This window comes from Candoia aspera, chromosome 2 (assembly GCF_035149785.1).
Source record: "Candoia aspera isolate rCanAsp1 chromosome 2, rCanAsp1.hap2, whole genome shotgun sequence".
In the NCBI taxonomy this organism is placed as follows: Eukaryota; Metazoa; Chordata; class Lepidosauria; order Squamata; family Boidae; genus Candoia; species Candoia aspera.
The window spans coordinates 59,298,626-59,323,147 of NC_086154.1; the positions used below are offsets into that span (position 1 = coordinate 59,298,626).

The 24,522-nt window shown below is 42.9% G+C and overlaps 1 protein-coding gene across 1 annotated transcript in view; it reads left to right on the forward strand.

Moving 5' to 3' along the window:
- Window positions 1–16,592: 16,592 nt before the first annotated feature.
- Window positions 16,593–24,522, forward strand: part of LOC134489319 (semaphorin-3D-like) — a 33,205-nt gene continuing 25,275 nt past the window's right edge. Inside the window, exons 1-3 of the mRNA XM_063291938.1 lie at window positions 16,593–16,795; window positions 22,359–22,519; window positions 24,210–24,272. Of these exons, the coding sequence (XP_063148008.1) occupies window positions 16,660–16,795; window positions 22,359–22,519; window positions 24,210–24,272 (360 nt within the window). The 5' untranslated portion in view covers window positions 16,593–16,659. The remainder of the gene's footprint in view (window positions 16,796–22,358; window positions 22,520–24,209; window positions 24,273–24,522) is intronic.

Sequence of the window (24,522 nt, forward strand, 5' to 3'; positions counted from 1 at the left end):
AGTGTGATCTGTGAACCCAGCCAGTGTTTCTAAGTGTAGTAAACCGGCCTGCATGGCCCAACATTCCAGATGTTCTGATCCCAACAGAAGTAAGAAGGCTCTGGAGCGCTGAGTTAATAGGAAAAAGCAGTGTTAGGGAGCAGCAAAAAAGGTCAGTGCAATCTTGAGCTACATTAACAAAAACATTACTTCCAGTCATGGGGGGTGGGAAGGGGTAGTAGTTCCATTATGCTCTGTAAGGCCCATTGGAGTATTCTGTCTAATTTAGGGCACCATACTTTAAATAGGACATGGAAAAGCCAGAGCAGGTTCAGAGAGCAATTACCATAGAGATAAGAGATCTGAAAACTAAGTCCTATGCAGAATAGTTAAAGGGACATGTTTTACTTGCAAAAGAGAAGACAAAGCAGAGCTATGGTAGGAGTCTACAAATACCTAAAAGGATTGTTTCACTTGTATGAGGGAGCAAACCTGTTCTCTGTTTCAAAACAAAAAACTCTATCAGATTGAATTTTAAAAAATCAGATTCTGACTGAATATTAGGGAGACTTTTCTATTGTTAAGCAGTGGAAACAATCTGCTTAGAACCATGGTGGACTCCCCTTTATTAGAGGTTTTCCAACAGGGATTAGATGGCCCTGTGAGGGAAGATTAGTACACTGACTGGGGGTTGGACTAGATGACCTATGAGATCCACTCCCAACTCACACCTTCTGTGATACCATCTGTACATTCGGAGATTGTCAAGGTGGATAGAAGCAGGTGTAAACTATCTCCCAGAGTTCTTGTGAAACAAAAGACTATTTTTAGTTTAAGTAACTACAGTGATTTTCATTTAGAAGAAAATACAAGAGTAAAAAACGCTATACCCACCTCCCTCTGCAGCCCATTTCTTCCAAGACATTCTAATAAAAGAAGAAGCCAAGATTACAATTACTCTCTGATTGGTTTGTCATATGATACAATGGGAAACTTCTGGCTAAGTCTATTTTTATTGCTGTCTCCACTAATGCCTTTCTTTAGAGCCCTGCTTTTAATGATGAGGTTAAGACTGTCTATAAAGAGGCTCAGGAATCCTGCTGGTTGTACCAATCCCAGTTTCATCAATAATTAAAGCGATTTTGGCAGGATGTATAATTTTTTTTAAATGCTTCAGTTATTCCATAGGCTACAGACTGCTCTTCCTGACATCCAAAAATAAGTTTGTGTCTTATTTTATCAGCATTTACCACGTTTTTCTTGAATTAAGTGTATTGCTGCAAAGATTTAAACAGCAAAACAAACCTGTTCAATCATGTAATGAGGTGGTTGTGATACCAATGCAATTATCACTGTCATAGTCTGTCATATCAGGCCCTGAGCTTGTAATTCTCTTGAATACAGAAAATAGGGACATCTATGGTTTCACTAAATGGCTGGGTTCACACATTGCATGAAAGCATAGCTATACTTTGTTGAGTAAGCCACAACTGGCTGGATTCATGCAACATCTGAATGAAGCTATAACCCAGCTTTCCAATTGCTCCATGCACAAAACCAATCAAATCAGCACCAGGGGTATTATGTAAATTAGGCAGCCACATGTTCCAGCAACAATTTATTATGTTACCCCTTCAGAATTTATTAGTTTATTGTATTAACCCTTCAGAGTCATTAATAATCCAGATGTAGTAAAGTGTGTTTTTAAAAAAGCTATAGTTCAGCAAAGGTAAAAAACCAGCACACAGAAGACTGGGATTCTCAAACTTTGCCTTGCCATAATGACTCTCTAAGCTTTCCATTAGGACTGACCTTTCTCATCACCCTGTTAGCACAAATCCCGGAATCTGCTCAAGATTATACAGTTGAGCTTAAGTTAAACAGAAACCCATGAGAAATGCAGGACTTTCGGGATGTAGGAGAGACATAGAAATATCCCCCACATAAAGAATTCCCCTTAAATTGGATAGCACTCCCTGATAACAGGAGGTTAGAAAATTTGGTCCTGGATGCTTTAGCTGGAGAACTGGGGATGTAAAGAGAAATATCTTGATTTCCCTTTTGAGTTGGGGTAGTGAATGTCTGCTATTCCTTACAGCAGTCAGACCTTTTTCAGGTTCCTGTGCAAGCCTAAAGAAGAGGTGCTGCTGATTTAAGAAGTGTATTAACTTAAATGATTGGGTCCCTTTCAGTAGCAGCATCTGTTTTTTCAGGCTCACCCCAAATCCTGAAGCTGTAGGATCTGAAAAGTGACTGTTTTTCATTGACTTTGGGATGTAGTTCTGAGTCAGCATCATAGAATGAAGTTGGACAAGAGGTACTGATACTCAGGTGTTATATTAAGTAGAGCTCCATCTGATTTACTCACAGCTGATAGAGAAAGGGCTAAGTCTGAAAGCAAGCCTAGTCTCCTTGTGTTCTCTGGGTGAAGTCTTTTCCCACTGACTACACAGTGACCATTGCTGCAGAGGAACTCAAGTTGCCCAGAAAGGCAGAATAGTCTGTAATTCTTGCCCTTCTCTGAACGGAAGTTTTTCTATGCAGCTTCTCTGGTTTGCCAAGTAGTCATGGAAGCCTGGCCTTCTGGGGGGTATCCTGTGGCCAGAGACTACACATCATTAATTCTACACAAGGCTCTAACTACCAAATGGGAAATGTTTCACTGATCAAAAGGTAATACCTGTTCAGTTATCCTAACCACAATTCAAGTGTTAAACACACAGCAGAATCCATTCCTAATGTTTTCCCCCAAGCACCTGCTTTTCTCTCCCCCGTGTTTCTGATGACATCTTCTTGGAGATGGTTTACAGAAGAAAGGAGAATGTATTGATAAATTTGGCACCTGGATTGTTTCTGCTGTCTCTCTTCTAAATACAGACCCCTAGGGATTATAAGGAGGACCCTTTGAGGGTAGAAGTCTGTGACTCTTCCAAATTTGTGTAATTGGAGAGAGTGGGGTGGGAGGGGAGGGAGAGAAATTCCAAGGGGTCAGGCACATCTATACTATAATAAATCTCAGTGGACGTTCCGGGGTAGAAATGGAGGAATGGCAAAGAAGATTGCAGACAGCAATTCACATGAGCAGCACAAACTGATACCTGTTTTCTCCTGAGTATGCTGGCTGTGTTCACATGATGCTGTGGCTTAAGATGAAGCTGGTTAGCTTGTGGTCACTCTGTTGTGAGAATGCAGCCAGTGTGTTTGCTGGCTGTACACACTTAGAAAATTGAATTAGTTAACAAAACTCAGGTTACAGTTATAAGTGAAGGTGTTGCATGAACAGGGCCTTATGTTTACTGGAGACTTCCCTGGATAAATTAATTTCTACCTTAAGTTTGTCCTTTATATAATTGTTCCTGAATTTCTTTTCCTTTTTGTTATTAAAGAGAATAAAGGATGCTTCTCTTACTCAAAAAAAAAAGGCTATTCAATGAACAACAGAGGTGAGGTGCTCTGTATAGGGCGAGATGTTTCAGAAAATAAGCAGCGAAGCTCAATGGGAGCTTCAGTAGAGCAGCTTCCCTGACCTAGTTCTATAGTCACCTGAAATATTCTTCTTCCTTTTCATAGTATTTCCCTTAGAAGTCAAGCAAATAAACAGAATTTCAGCTGGCATTTCAGGCTTTGTAAGCGTTGGAGACTGATAGAAGAATTTAGCTTCCATGTTGGCAAGTCTCAAATCCATTTTGGGCTTTGTCCTTTCTCTTGAAAAGGGTTCATGCATCAAGTCAAGCATATTTCCTTAGTTACAATTTGTTGAATAAATCATTTTCAGTAGTCTGAATTCACACCACACTCAAAGCCCAAGGCATAATGTCCTTTTCTATCTCTCTCCATTATTTCCTTCTCAACAAAGGTGTCTGATTCACTAATATCAAATATAAAGAGCCATATATTGCTCAGGGCCTTTTCTTGCATTGATTTTTCCACAAACTGGCTTCACGGATCATGAGAACCCATAGTTTTAATCATGTTTTGTTGCAAAAGTCACAACTGATGCTGAGCCACAGACTATGGATCACAAACCACAGCATGTCTTCTCATAGTTAGTTAACTATAATTGACAAACTGCAGTGGCTACACTGAAACCAAATAACCAAGTAAGCTACACCTTAGTTTCTGGTGTGTATCTGGCCACGATGTTAAGATGTAACGTGATTTCTTTTGGCTTAGCATGTTGTGTGAATATAGTCACTGTCGTTTGTTACCCACTCGCAATTTATTTGACCTGTTGTGCAAACATAGCCACTGTGGCTTTCAGTGATATGTGAACCAAATACAGGTATTCACTGAGAAGGAAAAAGACATGCAATATGAGACTACCCATGAAAACAGCTCTTTCGCTCCTAGCAGAGCCCCTGGCTTTCTAGTAAATACATAAGGAGGAGAAGGAGCATCCACACAACCCCACATCACATTTTGCATGAAGGTGTTTTTACCTTTTTCTGGCCTTAAGACCACGGGGACTCCTGAGTCAAGGGCAAGCAACGGGGATTCAGCTCTTGCACCACCAATAAGCTCTGGCCCAAACAACTGAGAAAATGCCTCTTGAACAGCAGGAGGCTGTGAAAGAGTCTTGCACAATGGCGAGACTCAAGCTAGGTTTCTCCTTGATCTGAACAAGGGTCTACCCAGGGGGCTTTCATAACATCTGACTTCACCCAGCTTCCTTCCTGCTGGCTTCACGGGAGGCAGGTCTGATGACCTTGTCCCCAAATGTAACTCAAAACTTTGGCCACAGATTATGAGATCTTTCAGAGATAGCCAAGAAGGGCACTGAGGAATAATGCCTCTCTGGGGAGGGCAAAGGCGGGACAGAAGAAGCCTGGGCCCAGTTAATAGGACACTGATTCTAAGAGCACAGAGGAGAGCAGACTGGCCCAGAAAGGCCACCTCCAAACCCAGGCCATCATTTTAGAGCAGTTCCAGCTGAAAATGTTTGACAAGAAACAGATAACAGAAAGATACCCTCCCTTCCTCCCTCTGGTGCTCATTAAAATGCTTTCCCTGGACCTTGACAAGCCCTCCCACATCCACTTCTGCTATGCCAATTACTCGCCCAGCAGGAAGAAAGGGAGAGGGCTGATAAGGGGAGGGCAGAGCTTTCTGATTAAAAGAAAATAAAGTCCAGCTTTCATGTTTCCAACCCTGGAATGAGTGGGCTCAGAACTGGGGTTGAAAGAGAAATGGTAGTGCCTCTGCAAATTGGCCACTTGGCTCAAACACACCAGTCATCTCCCCAGATGTTACCTAATATTTGTTTTTTTTTTCATCAGCCTTCCAAAATGCCTTTGGAGGGCACTGGCACCCTCTCCACTCAGGATTAACAAAGTCAATGGCAGAATTCCTAAAACAAATGTACCGCAAGGGGCTTTCCCCTCTTCCACCACCTGCTCCACTTTTTCCCTCTAAGCTTCTTTTGTCACAGCAGACGTGACCTCTGGACCACCTCAGCCTCCATACCCAAATGGGGGAGAGGGTGGCTGGTGACCTGGGTCCCCTAGGCATGCAGCTGAGATCACCCACTTTTTCCACAAAGGCCATTGTGCAGCCAGCAGACACCATCATGTGTTGACCTGATCCAGCTTTGAGCAGATGACCCAGAGGTGAAAAGCTGCTGCATCCAAATCCTGTGCTCTCTGTTGCCTGCCCTTTCGATGAATAGATCACCCGTGACAGTGATGAGCAGATAATGCTTGTTGGAAGCAGACCCACCTTCCTTATATGACCACACACAGTGCCCCTGATTTGCAAAGCTTGTATTCTTCCAATCTTGACCAACTTACACTTTTCTAGATGAATTTTTGGCTTCTATCACAGGCCCACTTCCTTAAAATAAAAAAGCTACACTCTGTGATATTTGAAACGTGCTATGTTTAATGTGCACTCTAATCCTGAATTCACCTCTGCTGAAAAGCCAGCAAAACTCATTTAACCAGAGTCGACAATGCAGGAAGCGAAAGGAATCCCTCTATCCTTCAACTTTTGGGGGAAAGTAGTATTTTCTGCCTACTGCCATAAAAGGAGTTGGTGACAGATGGTAAAAGATGGTTGGAAATGCAACCTTTCCAAGTCCCAGCAAAGCAGAAACCTTTGGTTAGGTTTTCGTTGGTCCTTTGTTTCAACTCTAATACTTCAAATCTGACCCCCACACATCTTCCTCCCACCAAATCAACATCAGCCAGAGCCTGGCACCACTCCTTCTCTTCCCGTGATGCCCTGCGGCTTGGGCAAGTGAGCCATTTTACTACTGACTCAGTTTTAACTCCAGAGGAACTGCTGAGAAGACTTTTTCTGCAGCATTTCCTCTGCAGCTGAGGGGCAGGCAGTTTGTGCTGTCCCCCCAGCTCCTGAAATTTCTCCTCCACCTCTGGAAGCCAAGTACCCATCACACTTTGCCATCTCTCATTTCTTTAGGTTTTTTCAGTCCTCTGGCACAATCAGCAAGGGTTGTGGGATGCATTGGCAAGACTGCCCATTTTTCTGTTCTACCATTGACAAGTCAGCTGGCCTTCGTATTCTTCCCCTTCCTCATTCTCCCCAGGTCCAGGGAGTAGCAAAGACGACACTTATGTAGCTGCATGAAACTGCCACAAAGGGCCAGATTGATGACATCAGTGGCTGTGTGAGAGTGTCCCAGGCTCCTCAGAGCAAGATCCACTTAATTCAATGCCACTTGCTTTGGAGTAGATGCATCTAAAACTGCACTGCAAAAGGGACAATGCAAACAGCAGTTGGATGCATCAGATGCCATCAGGAATTTGAATTGTTTGACTAAATGTCAAGCCATGTGTTAGACAGGTGATAGGTGTCAGTTTCATCCCACATGATGGCATCCCTATGTAAAAGTGCAGAAGAATGTAGACCTTTCAAGGATTATGTTGCTTTTGATGTGCTATTCAATCTTTAGACACACATTTTTGCCTTTTATACTTTCCCTATGGGGTTATTGATACATGTATTAATAACTGAACTCTCTTAGTGCTATTTTCAGCTGAGTCAGTCCTGAAAAGAACAATATATATGCCACTGCCTTTTTAGGCAAGACTGCAAGCACTTTATTACCAAAGGGAGCTGTCAAGGCTACAATGTCTTTAGGAAAACTCATCTAATCCTATGTGAAGCCAGTTTTGCCTCTTGTGTTGTGTCATTCCCAAGATGCTCCAGCAGTGAGGGTTTCTAATCCACCATCGGGACACTGCTCTTAATATAATTGGAGAGACTCTATGGCTGTTGCCATTTTGGCAGGCTAGAGCTGCCATTCTTTGAACAACTATGGACTAAATTTGGAAGAGCAGGATGTAATGTTATGGCATGGAGAGATGCCAGTCAAAAAGGCTGTTATGATCCGGCTTGTACTGCAGCTTCCCTTCCAGCCCACTTGCTTCAAAACCCAGCATTCTCTTCCATCATAGAACTGTTGCTTCATAAAAATAGGTTCTCTTTCTTAATAATAACAGTAATTTTACTTGGGTATGGTGAGATTTCCTTAGACATCATTACAGCTACTTCCTAGTATGGCATTGGATTGTAGTTAATTAAATGTTAACAACATCAATTAGCATACAGCCGTTTCAGGAAAGTGGGCTACTTATATCCAAGTATTGACTGATGATTATCAGTTAACCCTTAATAAACTGGTCCATTATACATGCCACCTTTCAACAGCAAATGTTGGGCCAGCCATCGAGTAATTGCCACAAGCATACCTGCTCCTGCCTTCACCCATAAAATTAATGAGATGAAGATGGTTCCTACAAGGCCCTGGCACACTAGGAAAAGCAGTCAGCTTCAGAGGAAGTGAATGAGTCAAGGAAAGTGGCCTACAGAAAGAAGGGACCAATTTCCTTTCATTTCCAGCATCCCAGTTGGAAAAAAAGGGAGGAGGCGGGTGGTACATCCTGAAAGTGAAGGCTGCATTATCCTCCTTTAACTATGTGGGGGCTGGGTCAAGGGAGAACTGTTACCTCAGCCCTTTGTCATGTTGTTACATGACTCAGCAGGAAAGACTGTTGCTTCTTCCAGAGCATCGCTTTAAGAGGGAAGGTATATGAAAACAACTGTTCTTTTGTCAATTCCCTTCAGATTGATCCAATAAAGTAATGGGACATAATATGACTGTGATCACACTACACACTTGCCTATTATAATTGTTGTTATTACCATGGTTTATTCAAACACTGGGTTTGCACAACATAAGGAAGATTGGGGTGCAGATGCATGGAAGGCTAGGCTAAAATGGGACTGGCTAATTTACAGTTTGGAATCTCATGCAAATGTTGAAATGGATCTGCAGGGATCTATATAGTCCAAAGACAACTGTTCTGGGTGGCTGAGAAGCAGAAATTCCCAAGCAAGTAGAGATAGGACAGCTGCCACTCAGATGAGTGTAAGTTCTTCAGTTTTGTATGTATGTATGTATGTATGTATGTATTTTCTATCCCGCCTCTATTATTTTTTAAATAAATAACTTAAGGAGGCTAACATACCAAATACTCCTTCCTCCTCCTATTTTCCCCACAACAACAACCCTGTGAGGTGAGTTGGGCTGAGGGAGAGGGACTGGCCCAAGGTCACCCAGCCGGCTTTCATGCCTAAGGCGGGACTAGAACTCACAGCCTCCTGGTTTCTAGCCCGTTGCCTTCACCACTAGACCAAACTTTTTGTCTAAGCTCTTTTTCATCTCACTCACTCACTGATACACTACATAGTAACTCACTTATGCAACTCTTACCGGACATATCTTCCTACTGCAGGGTTTGATTTTGACCAGTGGTGGTTTGCTGTCAGGCTACTAACATGAAAGACTCAGCTGTAGTTTCCAGCATTTTAAGAGCAGTGATAAGAAATCAGTGGATTTGGTGGCTAAACAGGAACCCGGTGAATGATGAACAATGCTGACAATTCTGAAACAGAGAGAATATCAGCTGATGCGCTCTTGGAAGAAATTGGTTGAACCTTTTGCAAAAACAGCATATTCCCTTACTCAATGCAAAGGAGCACAACAGAGCCACCAGTTTCTTCTCTTGAGAGCAAGCCCGGCCCCAGTAAGTTAATCCCTACTGAAAAAACAACATCAACCAGGCCATCATTAAGTCCTTTGCTGCTCACTGTGGGGGAGTAACATTCTGTTATTTGAAAAGTTTGATGTTGGCAACTTTTCCAGGTTTGTCAATCTATAGATTTCCTTACTTGCATTTCTGAAAAGCCACCTTATCCCTCTGAAAACTTCCTCAAGGAATAGTTGGTGGATCATCTGTGTTGATTCACCTTGTATTTTCTTTTATGTGCCCTGTCTAGATCTGATAGAGATATATGGTGTTAATATGTTTATTTTATTTATGATCATACCTTATTGAATAGTTTTTGAAAAAATAATGCTAATATCAAAAAGCTCTTTTTCTGACTGTCTATTGGCCAGAAAAGCCAATACATAATCTTTCTGGAGGTTTTGTGTGTGTGTGTGTGTGTACAAAGGGTATATATGTAAGATTGTGTGTTTGTGAGAGATAACAGGCAGATAGATGATAGATACAAACACACACATTGCCCTTTGTTATTTCTACCGGCTGTTTCCTGAACTACAGCCTGGAGTCACTCACGTCAGGCTTGAATTCCAGCTCATGGTACTACTCCCACCCATCCACAAGCTTGCAAACATTTAGGAAACAATCAGGTATGTGGAGCACATGCAAAACTCCACTAGAGCCAATGAGACCCTGTATTAATGGGTGGATAACACCAATAGCATCCTGACTATTTTTTAGAAACACAAGATCTTTCACTTAGCCATGAGTATATCTACTGTAGTAAGCCAAACAATGTGGTTTGAATATGAATACATACAGGCTCTAGGCAGTGTATAAAGTCAAAAAACACGATAAAAACTGCAATCATTGACCAACACTAATGGCACAGTTCTTCCTCTAGCTGTTTAATCACAAAAGGCATTCCCCAAAAAACTAGGTTTTAACTATTTTCCAGAAGGTCATAAGAGTGGGGCCATTGCTGCCTCAGGGTGTAAGCTGTTCCAGAGGAGGGGAGCAGCCACTAAGAACATCTACTCCATGCCCCCTCATGTTGTACTTTCTGATAGGACCTTTGAAAGGTCAGGTGGGCAGAATTTACTTGGTGCTGGATGACATCTTCTTGATGTTTGGGTTAGCATCACATATGAATAGTGCTGGGATCCCAAACCTGGGGGCAAAATTATGAGAATCTGTGGGCTATTGAGCTTGCCCAAAATGAAAAGCAAAATGAAGCCCATCTGCTATGAGTATTTATATCTCTGTCTTATTGGTGTAGCTATGAAAATGCCAGTCAGATCAGCATTTCAAGAAAGAAAACTAGAAAGAACAAAGTCTTCTTTTGTTATGGAAGGTGTGCTTCGGCAGTTCTGTAGGGAAACATAAAGTGATATTCTCAACCTGGAACCTTTCCAAGTGGGTGGGAACTAGAACTCTCCAAATAGCCAGCCAGCATGAGAAAGGCTGCCATAAGGGAGTCTGAGTTACTGAGCCAAAGACAGAAAACAAAAGGCCATTGGGCTGGGGTTAAGTTATCACTACTCTGATCAACAAAAGAATTTTGTCAAAGTGTGATAGCCAATCAAGTTGAATTGGCCATGCCTTGACGCCTTCAGGAAGTGAAGTGGCTTGTCAAGGCAGAGTAACTTGCTACAATATAACTTGGACTTAACAAAAAGGGTGAACCCAGCTATTGTGGTTTATAAACTATTGCCTCTGGCTCAATAAGTTGTGTGAGCTCAGCCAGTTAAAATTAATACCCTGCTTAAACAACTTAGGACTGGTATGATGTATGAGCCCAATCAATCTTTCAGTTTTTCAATAACTGACTGGCAGCCAACCATATGCCCCATATACTTCAGTTCAATTTTCAGTGAATAAGGAAGAGGGTTGCTGTGTTCTCAAAACATACTGAACCATAAGTAAGCCATATGTTGTGTGAAGCCAGCCTGTGAACTTTGTTTAATGTGTCACCATAAACCAGATAATTGATTTCATTAAATAAACTATGTTTCAATTAAACTTGCATATGTGTGACAGGCCTTGGTGGCGAGGAGCAGTGGGCCGGAAATTGAGAACTCGGTCATCCCCTCCCAACCTGCCTAGAGATGGTGGAGAGCTGTTGGGGCTCCTCCAGTGTGAATGAGGGACTCCCTCCTGGGAGTGAGAGACAAGGGGGGAGTCTGGGAGTGTGTGAACATGTGGGAGGGCACTCACCTCCTGAGTGAGAGACAGCAGGTAAGAGGGAGTGAATGTGATGCACCCTGCCGACTACTGAGAGAGGCCGAGCAGGGGGCATAGTGAGTGGGTTGGTGATGGTTAGGTCCTGACGGCACCGAGAGCGTGAGCTGGTGTGCCGGGGGAACTGCCATTGCCTTGTGGGTAATTGTGTATGTGTGAGGATGTATGAGTGGATGGAGGGACCCCTATTTCAAACTAGGGACTCTGGAGGTCCAGGATCGGGGGCAAATGGATTTGGAGCCGTAGGGCGGGTTACATCATTGAGGGGGTGATGGGCAGGGGATGCTATGGTGGGAGCCAGAGGGCAGGCCATCTTTGGGGAAGACGCCCCTGGTGTTTGTTACCAGTGGCGTGTTCTGGCCCTCTGTGCTCAGACCCAGGCCCTGGTCAGCAGATTCATAGGGGCCCTGGTCTCCGACTGCTGCTGCTTAATGCCAGGTCAGTCAACAAAGCCCCATTCATAAGCAATTTGATTGCTGAGGAGGGGGCAGACCTGGAGTGTATCACCAAGACCTGCCTGGGCCCCAAAGGGGGGGTGCCCTTTCGGAAATGTGCCCAGCCGGGTTTATGGTATGGCACCAGCCGAGATATCAGGGCAGGGGAGGAGGTGTGGCGGTAAATTCATCCTTGCTCTTCTTGATCTCTCAGCAGCTTTCGATACCATCAACCATGGTATCCTTTTGGGGCGGCTCAGGGAGTTGGGGGTGGGCGGCGTAGTGTTGCACTGGTTCACCTCCTTCCTCCAAGGCCGGTCCCAATCAGTGGTGATAGGGAGTGAGAGATCCGACCCTCGACCCCTCCTTTGTGAGGTGCTGCAGGGTTCAGTTCTCTCTCTGCTCCTTTTTAATATCTACATGAAACCGCTGGGTGAGATCATCTGTCACCATGGGATGAGGTATCATCAATATGCTGATGATACTCAATTGTATTTCTCCATCCCGGGTAAGGTAAGTGATGCTGTGACCGCCCTATCTTGGTGCCTGGGGGCTGTAGGAGTCTGGATGGGGAACAACAGGCTTCAACTGAAGCCTGGTAAGGTGGAGTGGCTGTGGGTTAATGGCTCTTCCATATCCGGGACTTTGTCATTTTTGGTTCTGGATGGGGTTGCATTACCCAGTGTATAATCTGGGGTCTTCCTGGACTCATGGCTCCTGCTCAAAGAGCAGGTGCCAGCCATGGCCAGGAGGGCCTTTGCGCAACTTCGTGTTGTGCACCAGTTATGCCCTTTCCTGGATCGGGAAGCCCTTCAAACGGTCACTTATGCCCTTGTTATCTCCCATATAGACTATTGCAATGTGCTCTACATGGGGCTACCCTTGAAGAGTATCCAGAAACTACAGCTGGTCCAGAATGCAGCCGCATGGGCTATCTTTGGTGCCCCTAGAAGGGCGCATGTAACACCACTGCTGCGCAAGCTGCACTGGGTGCCGGTTTGCTTCCGGGTCCAATTCAAGATGTTGGTTATCACCTTGAAACCCCTACATGGCAGGGCCAGGCTAGCTGAGGGACCGCCTCTTTCCCATTACATCAACTCGTCCCACCCGATCATGCAGCAAGGGCATGTTGTAGACCCCATCGATAAGAGAATTCCATCTGGTGGGGTCAAGGAGGTGGGCCTTCTCTGCAGTAGCTCCCACCCTCTGGAACATCTTGCCCCCAGAAGTGAGGTTAGCCCCATTGCTCCTGGCCTTCTGGAGGAATTTGAAGACCTGGCTCTGCCACCTGGCTTGGGGTGGGGAGGAGAGTCATCATGTTTGGGGATGGCTAGTGCCCTAGAGTGCTCGTCGCATACAAGGACTGAATTATTATCTGTCATTTGGATTCTATTTTTATCTATAATTATTGTTTACTTGTAACTGTATTTTTATATATTGTATTTTTATATATTGTAATTTTATTGTATATTTATTGTTTTATTGATTATTGTTGTAAACTGCCCAGAGTCCCTCTGGTGGGAGGAGATGGGCAGTGACAAATTTGATAAATAAATAAATAAGACCAAGAGCAACAAGGAAATCTTCAAGTTTGGGGAAATACATCATGTATTGATTTCAAGTTCATACATACACACAGAGAGGAAAAACACCCACAGAAATACAATTCAAAGCCCCATTTCCAGTCAGTTTCACCTTTCAAATAAAGTCATCAGCACAAATCATCTGAACAAGTTCAACAAATACTCATTAAATATTAATAGCTAGGGTTCCAAAAATCTGGATGATTACTTAAGAGAAATAGTTTTCTATACCCCCTTGCTTCAGTCTAGTGATTGTCCAGATTTTTGCATTCCAGATCTAGAAACCCTACTCATAGATCTGGACAGCTGCAGTAAGTGTTGAGATCAAGATTAGGTCAATCTAGTTTTTATCTCAAGCATGTTCACATTACTTTATGAAAGCTAGGATTCAAGCCTATCTTGGAAGACAATATACTATTGACATCCCACCATCTATGAGGTATATATGCCATCTATTGACAGGCTCAGGTTTTTTTTAATGTGATATGGGATTATATTTTAATATCCAATAATATAATATATAATATAATAATATTATATTATATTTTAATATAATTAATATTGATATTGGATTATAGAGCCAGTTTGGTCTAGTGGTTAAGGTGCTGGGCTAGAAACCAGGAGTCTGTGAGTTCTAGTCCCACCTTGGGCATGAAAGCCGGCTGGGTGACCTTGGGCCAGTCACTCTCTCTCAGCCCAACTCACCTCACAGGGTTGTTGTTGTGGGGAAACAGAGGAAGAAGGAGTATTAGGTCTGTTTGCTGCCTTGAGTTATTTATAAAAATAATAAAGGCAGGATAAAAATTAAATAAATAAATTGTGATACTGAATAATGTATTATCAGTAACAATTTTTTGAAATGATTCTTCTGTGCCTTTTTACTAAGAACACACAAGTGAAAAAAAATTAGTTTGTCTTACATGCAGGTCTTGAGCAAGCAATATAGAAAAGTGTGGATAGAGAAAGGGAGAATGAAACCTTAGTGCTATAAAATATCTGAAGAAGCAGATATGTAAAGGAAGGGATCTGCAATGAGAATTCTCTTATATTCATCTGGTTGTATAGCTAGAACATGAAATGTTAAGCTCCCTGAAATGTGTATAATCACATACAGTGCCATTACAGTGGAAAAGCACTTGCTTGTAGCATTTAAGTAAAATCTGGCATATCTCCACCATAACCATTCCCCCCTTCTAAACTAAGACAATGATACTCAGAAAGCTAGTAAAATTGTAGACTAAACTAACAAAGGTGTCTGGAAAGTCACAGCATGGGAGAAAAAGTACTAAGTCCTCTCCCACATCACTGTGGTCCACATCCTGACCCCTCCCATATCTGCTCTTTTGAAAAAAGTAAAATGTTTTCACCCAGTTCCAGAATTAATTGCATTCATAAGATGTATGCAATTCATAAGTAAAATGTTTTCACCCAGTTCCAGAGTTAATTGCATTCATATGAAGTACAGCTTACTCAATAAAACCCCATTTTCTGGGATTACACTACACACTGATCCATAAGCTACATTGGCTGGTTCATACAGCATACTAATTTAAAACAGTAATGGTTAGTTTACGGTTCAGTGTGTCATGTGAACATAGGCCGTGTCTTACTTAGACTTAAGCCATTTCAGATCTGAAGGGAAATCTAGTTTTTTTACTTGAAGATGAATTTTGTAAAAGAACTTAGGGCAACCCTGCAGATTTTATTTATTTGCACACTTTATGCATTTGCTGTGCTGTGGAAAATACTGGAGTAATGCTGTTGCCTCCCACAATTCTTTTATATAGGATCTACCTGAGCTTGCCAGAGGACCCAATTTTTTTAAAAAACAAACACCAATAAATGCTTAATTTCAGCATATCCTAAAATAAGTTTGCCACTTTTATGGCAAAGCTACTATTACAGAATGCTATTATAATGCCATAGTCAGGTACTGCATATCATTGTAATATGTTTTAAATCAGAATAACTGGTTTTTGTATTATACCCATAAATTCCTAAATTCAGGAATATCTTCTAGTGTTTTCAGTTCTATGAGCAAAGATGTTAGAGATGAAATGAATGAATTAATGAATGCAAACTGACAGGATAATTGGTAGTATTTTTTTACCGATTCCCTGTTTGTTTTTAAAATCACCTAACCTTTTGATTATGATGTCCTATTTTTCAGTCAGTGCTTGATTTTTCTCCTCCATAAAAATAGATAGCTTTCTAAGAATTTACTTCCCTTTTTGTTTATGAATATCATCTAAGCACTGAAAATCATTCCAAGTTTGGTGGTACTGAAATAGCAATACTATTCCACTCCTTCTTGGCTCCTGGAGAAAACTGCTGCAAAAGACAAACAACATGAAAACCTAACTGACATATTTCATCAACTATCTTCCCCTGTCCTAACAGCTTGCACTCAAACACAATCTCACAGTTGTGTTTAGATTAAATGATGAACTGATCATAACGTCATTCAGTAAAGCAAAAGATCAGAAGCACCCTCTTCTTCCTGTTTCCTGTCTCCTTTTGTGTTTAGATCCAAACTTCTTTTCTTGCAGCCTGGGAGCCAGAATCAATTTTCACTCAGAAGTCATCTCCAGCACAAACCCAAGAGACAAATTTCAAAACAAATCTCACCCTTTCTTCTTGGGCAACCATTTTGTTTATAAAACATAGGTAACCCTTTAAAGGTTAGCAAACTAAAATAGCAATCACTCAGTTCCAGCTTTAAAATCCATTATCTCAGAACAGGAATAGGGAAGAGAGGGGGCAATTACATGAGCAGAATGAGAGGCAGGATCTCCCCATGAAATGTCCTACTCCTTATACGGATGTCAAAGAATTTTGCCACTGATAGTTATGGGACTAGATTTGTACAGAGAAGCTCCCTGTGAATCCAGCTGGGTTAAGTAGAAGTAAGAACACAGGGGTTATGCCATGGTCATAATCAAACATATATTTGTTTTTGAATTCTAGTAGGAAATTCTGTATTGCTAGATCATCAGTTTTTCAAGGTTGAGCAAGGACTCAGGAAGGGAAATGGCCTATAGAGGGAGAAGAAATATATAGAGATCATCTCCATCAGAAGACCAGATTTTGATTTAATGAAGAAGGTATGAAATACAGGCTCAAAATAGCTGTGATATTTGCCAGCTGCCAACACAATTCTATCTCAGAAGCCAGCAAGCCCAGTAATGTGGAAGTAAGAATGACCAGAAACTGGAACAGTACACATCTGCACCAATTGCACGTTCTCCTTCTGGATATGTCTTTCGTAAGGATTTTTTTCTATTTCCCTTGCAGGCACTTAGCAGATCCTTAGCAGATATGTCCTTCCTTTGAGTAGACGATGCCTCTGTGAATGAGACTTTCCGACTGGCTTATGTGTTTTTGGCTACAGAGGGAATGGTCAGCTTGACTTTTGGCATGTGCTACCGCTTCACCACCAAGCTAGCCCTGGTGGCTTGGCATGTTCTGCTAACAATTGAGAACACCTGTTCCTGGAAGGAGTGGGTCCCCCGCCTCCGCCTCTCATACCAAGGTAGGACTTTTTATATTATTCCCTCAGGTGAGTTCTAAGGATTGTGGTCTAATTACACTGCAAAACACAATAAATTCAATGGAGATTGCTTCCCTTCTCCCCTCCACCCTACCCCCGCATACTGCACCTTCTCTCTTTCTGGTATTTGCTAATCTCCCAAGTCTTCATTCTGTGACCTCTACTGAAATTGAAATTTTCAGGAATTTGAAGATCTGTGTTCAAGTCATCTTCACAGAAAGGGAATTCTCTTTTTTCCAGCATTCTAACCTCAGTTGAATAGCAAACCCTGTGGGCCATTCTAGTATAACATAGACATCATAATTATCAATTTTGTCACAGTCCAGGTACTTTCAAAAGATCTGGACTTTGGCTCACTCCCCACCCTCCAATAGTAATGTTATGTTCCTTGGGAGAAAATCTTAAGTTCCTTCCTAAAAGTCCTCACTTAGCGACTGCCTCACTTAGCAACCATTCACAATTACGACGGAGATTAAAAAGTAACTTTACAACCATTCCTCATGTTTATGACCTTACAGGTCTATACAGCAAAAGAAAGCCAAAGATCATAAGCACAGTTGCAGTTTCATTTAGCAACCATTTTGCTTAACAACCGAGTTGCCAGTCCCAATTGTGGTTGCTAAACAAGGACTACCTGAATTCATATATGCAGCTCTTTTTCTGACACACAGATGCACATGCAAGCCCAGCTCCTACCTTAACAGAAATCCAAGTTACACAACTTTGCCAGGGTACAGCTGATTGTTATAATGTCAGGCTTGATTAAAAAATTGAGAAATTCAAGATAATGATAGTTGATTTTTCAAAGTGAACAATTAATTGGGTGCAGCATGGATGCTCCTGAACTGCAGTCCTCTGTATAATACTAGGGACCGTATAGTAACAGATAGAGGACTCAGCAACTGGAAGCAAACTGTCATGACCCCGTTGCAAGGCACACAAGAGCCTCACAACATGGATCATGATCATCAGGAAAGAGAGGAAGGATACAATCAAATCAATGCTCAACTAATCACCCAAGCAACCACACCCATGAACTGATCTACAGCTTACTAGAAGGACATCACAAGGTAATTCAGATAAGCATCGATGACACAGAAGGACTCACGCCTTGTGCCCCGGAGGACACACCTGCACCAATAGGACAAAGACGGCAGCCGGGAAAACGCCCAAACAACCATCACAAATCCCATCAACATCTAAATCCCCCATCTGGTCAGGGGAATGGGGACAATGGAGGGTGGAGGAGCACGGGGTCCAGCAAGGGGGTATAAACAGGACACCATGCCACCACGCCTCCATTCCCGTTTTTCGTTCTGTCAAGCATTCCGTTCCAATAAACCGGAAATCCTTAATCCCTATTAAGTGAGTCCGTGACTTATTCGGAGCGAGGCTGACCGTGACACAAACCATTATTGGAGAGCTTAAAGTGGAGGATTGCACCATGTTCTAGACTGGGGAGGAAGATGGCAACCTGGAATTCAACATAGGACTCCAGTTATTGTTGCAGGCAATTGCACTAAGCCTTTGCAGAATATTTGCCTTAAGATGCTTGCTAAGAATGATTATGCCCCCCCACCCAAAGGAAACCGATAGATCTGGTTTTCTTTGAAAAGCAAGAAGCTGAGGAGCAACTCTGGAGCCCCCTCCTCCCAGTTCACAGTGTGCCCTGGGGCCTGTCAGGTCATGCTAAAGATGCCTCCTCTTCACTAAAGGAAATTCCCAGCCTTAGCAGAACCACGGGGGGAACCCGGACAATGGCAGGAGGTGTGACTCAGAGATATCAAACCAAGTTCAAGGGTGAAAAGGATGACGGGGTTTACATTATGAAAGCCTGCAGAGATGCCCTCTGCCCTGGAGTAGAATGGGAAGGGGAGAGGGAAAGAAACAGATGGGCCCGCCAAGAGGAAATGAGACAACCCAAGGAAAGATGTGTTTGAGAGAAGAAGGCCAAGAACAATAGCGCACCAGGGCAGTGAAACAATCCCTTCCCGAGTGACAGTCAGGGAGACCACCAGGGCTGTCGCACACACATGCAGGGATTCTCATCCAGCAGCAGGCTGGCCAGGGAGGAGACGCTCTTTCCCTCTCCTAAACAACGGCAGAGGTGGGGTCAGAAAGCACACACTGCCCGACAAACAGGCTGTGAAATGTTTCCCCATTTGGTTTCTTGTTTCGTGGTCCAGCTCTGTGGCCTTGGAAAGGATCTGATCCAGTTCAAAGGTTTGCTTCCAGGATTTTTGATCTACATTGGTACAAAATAATGAGGGGTGCCTAGCAGCAGCCCAGGGCCAGCATGCGGCCTCTTCAGGGCATTTGTGCATCCCCTAGTCACATCCTCAGCTGCTCCCTACGTAGAGAGTCAGAAGATCCAGACAAGCCAGGAAATAGCAGGACAGAGAATCTCTAACTCTTTGCAGACCTCTAATGGTTGTTTGGATTATTGTAGCCCAAATTTGGTAAACTTTCCTTAAGTAATTTAAAATTAAGTTTGGTGGTTTTAAGATTGAAGAGAGAAGACAGAGAGTAAAAGGCTTAGAAATTCACTACAGGTGATCCTCACCTAATGACCCTAATTGGGACTGACAACCCCATCACTAAGCAAAGTGGTAAGTGAAACATCATGTGACCACCCCACTTAGCAACAGCAGTTCCAGCAGTTCTGGTTGTGGTCGTTAAGCGAATCACCCACAGTTGTTAAGTGAGACATCACATGACTACAACTAGTGACCTCCTGATGGCTTCCCCATGAACTTTGCTTGTCAGAAGCCTGCTGGGAAGGTCACAAATGGCAATCATGTGACCATGTGATGCTGCAACTGTCATAAATGTGCAATGGTTGCCAAGCACCGAAATCATGATCACGTGGCTGTGGGGATGCTGCGACGGTCATAAGTGTGAGGACTTGTCATAAGTCACTTTTTTCAGCACCGTTGTAACTTTGAACAGTCACTAAACAAATGGCCATTAAGCGAGGACTACCTGTACTGAAAAAATGGGCTCAAAGAAAATGACATGCTTTCTTTTGCTCTAATTACCCCATGGCCTCCTTGCTCCACCCACATGCAATTAACATAGTCCATGAAACAACCAAGTAGCTATCAACACAAAAACTAATACTTCTATGAAATAAAGTTGCTATTGCTGACATATTCCCCTTGGCGCTGTCTGGCTATGCTGAATTATAATCTATTGTTCCCAGACAGCATGAGAATGAGTATGAGAAGTTGCAGTCCAGCACATCTGAAAAGGTTTGAGTTGATGAAGGTTTGAGTGTCTTACGTCGCATGATTTCTGTGTCATGAGTTCCCACCTCCACCCCCATGAAATGAAAACAATAGCTGAGTTCACACAACGCAATGAGCCGTATCTTCTTTAACCATAGCTTCATGAATAAGCAGTAATGGCTGGGTTCTCCTAATAATGCACCAGGAACCCTAATGGCTTTACAATCATAATGGCTCAGTTCACACATTTTAAGCCAAAGATGAACAAATGCATTATGTTTTGGCATAACATGTGAAGCCAGCCAGTGGGAGAAAAAAGCAGAAAGAAGAAAGCATAATCCAGACATGATTAGATACCTTTTTTTGCTTCTATCCTGGTGCATGTTTGTGGCTGAGTTCATTCAATATCCTAGCAGTTATTCTGCACAGTACATACTATTAAACAAATCACAACTTAGGAAAACCTTGAAAAATCCTAATTAAAAGCACTTCCTTCAAACTTAATGAAGACAGCATCTCATTTAGGATGATATATATGAACCTGCAAAGTTGCTGGATTCCTACGTCTACAATAATAGCATTAAGTGAGTAAGTTGATTCCCACAAAGACATCCACTTCCACTAGCAATTCCCTATGGAGTTTGCAACATCGCACTCTAACGGCTCATGGCTCCTATTTACTGTTCTTGTCCTATCCTCTACGCACCCACACAGATTATTTTTAAAATCAGCTTTCCTGCACAGATACCTCTCTGATGAAACAAGGCCAGTCTCGTCCCTTCAGAGTATGACAGAAACTTCAGGAATCTTTCACACTCAATGCCAGTGTATTCACAGAACCCTCTATTGTTGTTCTCCAACAATGGCATGCTGTCGAGACTACATCTCTATTTTTGAATAATGCCTTTGAGCCCCTGGTAGGCTCCATACTCTTTTTAGAAATAAAAAAAGCAGATGCAGCCAAGGGCTTTTTTTTTTTAAAGGATGCCCAGTTGCTCCCCTCTCCAGAAAGATGATGGCAGGGAATGTCCTGCAGAAACATGGACTAGAGAGGGAGGCAGGTAGCAAAGCATGGATTGGTTTCCTCTTTTACCCCTGAATTGCTATGTCCCCTGATCAAACAGAACATTTTCAGTGACCTTGACCAGTATTGGATTATTGATAGAAAAATGGGGAGCAGGGTGGGTGGACGGGTGAGCAGGAGAACCGGCCATTCAGAAGTCACTATCTTAGTACATGTCTGAAATCTAACTACAGTTTTGACTTTGTTTACGCTCTAATATGACTGTTAGTGTTACCTTGCCATTAAGAAACAAGCTTTCTGTCTGTGAAGAGGAGGAAAAAGCAGCCCCCTCTTTAGTATGAGAACTATGATGAGATGCCCTGGTAGAACTGCAGAGTGTGCATTTTATAAATATTGGATTCTGCTCAATCAGCTTGGTCAAGATTGAGGAGCTGAGCAAAAAGAGCTGAATTGACTTTCTTTCTTTCTTTCTTTCTTTTCTATCCCGCCTTTATTATTTTTATAAATAACTCAAGGCTGGGAACATACCAAATACTCCTTCTTCCTCCTATTTTCCCCACAACAACAACCCTGTGAGGTGAATTGGGCTGAGAGAGAGTGGCTGGCCCAAGGTCACCCAGCCGGCTTTCACACCTAAGGCAGGACTAGAACTCTCAGTCTCCTGGTTTCTAGCCAGGAGCCTTAACCACTAGACCAAACTGGCTCTCTTATGTATCTTATTAAGATATATCTTATTAAGAATAATATCTTATTCTTAAGAGATGAACCTTGAAAAAACCTAATTAAAAGCTCGTCCTTCAAACTTCATGAAGACAGTATCTCATTTTAGGGCGGTCCAAAGCATACAAAGGAGAATATGTTGGTTCCCCTCTTTAAAATGCTGAGATTTCTATGTCCTCTCAAAATGTCCACTTGGAAATAATTTGGCAACGTTGAGACACAGGAATTCCTTGGACTTGGGGAGACTGGCTTCTGTTGGGCAGGAAGCTGAGTTCATCACTTCCAAGAATACATAGGATTGCAGACTGAATGAGACTTGCAATTCTGTGGGAATATATGGGACAAATGGCTGTACAATTGCAGCAAAACAGTTTGCTTTCCTTTGCTTAAGCAGTCCATGTGGTAAAAAAAATCTAAGCAGACTCATTGATCCACATTTTGATATTTTTAAAATTAATCTCTTTGGTGGTTTTCAGATATAAAGAAAAGTTAGATAAATACCTATCCCTTTTCAGTAACTACAAAGTCTACAAAGATACAATCGTCATTGCTTTGTCTATGCTCTACCTTCCAGACCTGCTGAGATCAAACAGCTCCCGCCTGCTGTTGAACTCAGAAAATGATCTTGCATTCCAGTCACTCCTTCTGGATGAAAAGAGGGCCTGGCTGATGGTGGGAGCAAAGGATCGTATAATTCTTCTGCACCTTGACGGTCCTAACAGGGGGCCTCAGGAGGTAAAAAGATAGGGAAGTCTGCTATTTGGCTAAGATGTAACACAAAAAACGATGGCACTTTGCTTCAGTTCTTAGATACTAGAGGACAGCTAATGTAGTAATTTAGGTTATTACAAAGATTTTTTAAAAAAACGAATTTTCTGAATTTCTGTACAGGTAATCCTCACTTAACATCCATTCGTTCAGCAACCATTCGAAGTTACGATGGCACTGAACGAAGGGACTTATGACCGGTCCTCAAAATTCCAGCTGTCTCAGCACCCCCACAGTCATGTGAACAAAATTTGGGCCTATCCTTATTTACGACTGGACTGCCCCCCCTGCTGCCACCACTGCCCCCCTCCCCCAGCTGACCTTCATTGTCATCTTCACCTGCCTCTCTTATACAGAGGACTGCCACGCATGGGGGTTGGCACTGTGGAAACGTCCTGCAGGCCAGTGGGTGAGAGCTATGGGTGGGTGGGTGCCATGCTGTGAGCTGCACACCACTACCAACCAGGTCCTTCTTTCGTGTGCCAGCCGGCTCCTTCTTTTGCGCACTGGTTAGGGCCTTCTTTTGAGAAAGAAGAACCCAGCCAACCCACAAAAGGCTGGCATGAAAGGAGGCCTTGGCCAGTGCATGAAAGAAGCCCTGGCTGGTGCATGAAAGAAGGCTGGCACAAAGGAAGGCCCTGGCTGCACTGGCACAAAAGAAGGCAGGGTAAAAGAAGGGCCCAGCCAGTAGTGGCACATGGTGCAGTGCGGTGGGAGTGTGGGGAGATAGGTGGATGGGGGAGTTGAAGTCAAGGCAGTCCCTTATCTCTTCCAAGAATGGCTTGGATCTGGGTGGGTTCTTGCCTAACGATTGTGTGGGATTCACTCAACAACAGAAGTTTGGATTGCTGGAACTGCCATTGCTAAGTGGAGCAGTCACATGGTGTTTCATTTAATGACCATGTCACTTAGCGACAGAGTTGCTGGTCCCAACTAGGGTTGTTAAGTGAGGACTACCTGTACATGAAAGGAAAAATGAAAACACAGGGCACCTTTTGAACAAAAACGGAAACCATGTTTTCTGCATAGGGTTTGGTCTGTCTTTCTTCCTCATCTCTCCTGAAGCTCCATTATGCCTAGTGAATACGAACATATATTATTTTGTGGCTGTCCTCCAACCTAGATCACAGATAGACTGTTGGGCCAATCCCATCCCACTTTCTAGTATGGTCCTAATTAGCTTTAGAGCTAGACTGAAGGCTGTGCAAAGCAATCCAAAGAATTGCCTCACAATGCATGGGAACAAAATGGCTGTGCACCTACATCCATGCAGCAACAGCTGGAAGGAATTTCTGAAGCAACTGCGTGAGCTTCTGGAAACATGGCTGCTTTAGCTGTTCAAAACAAGGAGCTTGGTATGTGCTTTCACATGCTGTAGAACACCCATTTCTAAGCGTTTGTACAGCCTCACCAGACGTGGCCTTAAATGGCTCTTCACATTTCACATACAGAGGGAAGGGCTCATAACGTTCAGGGAGAAAAAGAATTCAGCCCTTTTCTCATCTGCTGGAATCCTGAGAAAAATTCCTCTTCTGAAGCTCTTTTGCATTGAAACAAAATACCTCAGATGGTGTTATTTGCAATTTGGTGTGGGGGAGGTGTGTTTGTTTATTTAATAAACAGATATTTACTATTTTCCTTTTGTTTTCATTTTCAGGTTTTCTGGCCAGCTCCTGAGGAGCAGGTGAAGCATTGCAGGCTGGCTGGGAAGAATCCTGAGGTAAATAAGGTTTTCAGGCCCATGATTTGGGCTATCAATGGGCAACCTGCAGTCTGTGGGCTGCATATGGCCCTCCAAACCCACTTTTGCAATCTGAGAAGAACTACAACACCAACATTCAGTTGCAAAAGACCAATTTTCAGTAGCAGATTGATTGATTGATTTCTCTAGTTATTTCTTAGGATTGGTGTGATAGGCATCTGTTAAGTATCCTCCTTTTGAATTTGCCAGACTTCATCTACCTTTGCCA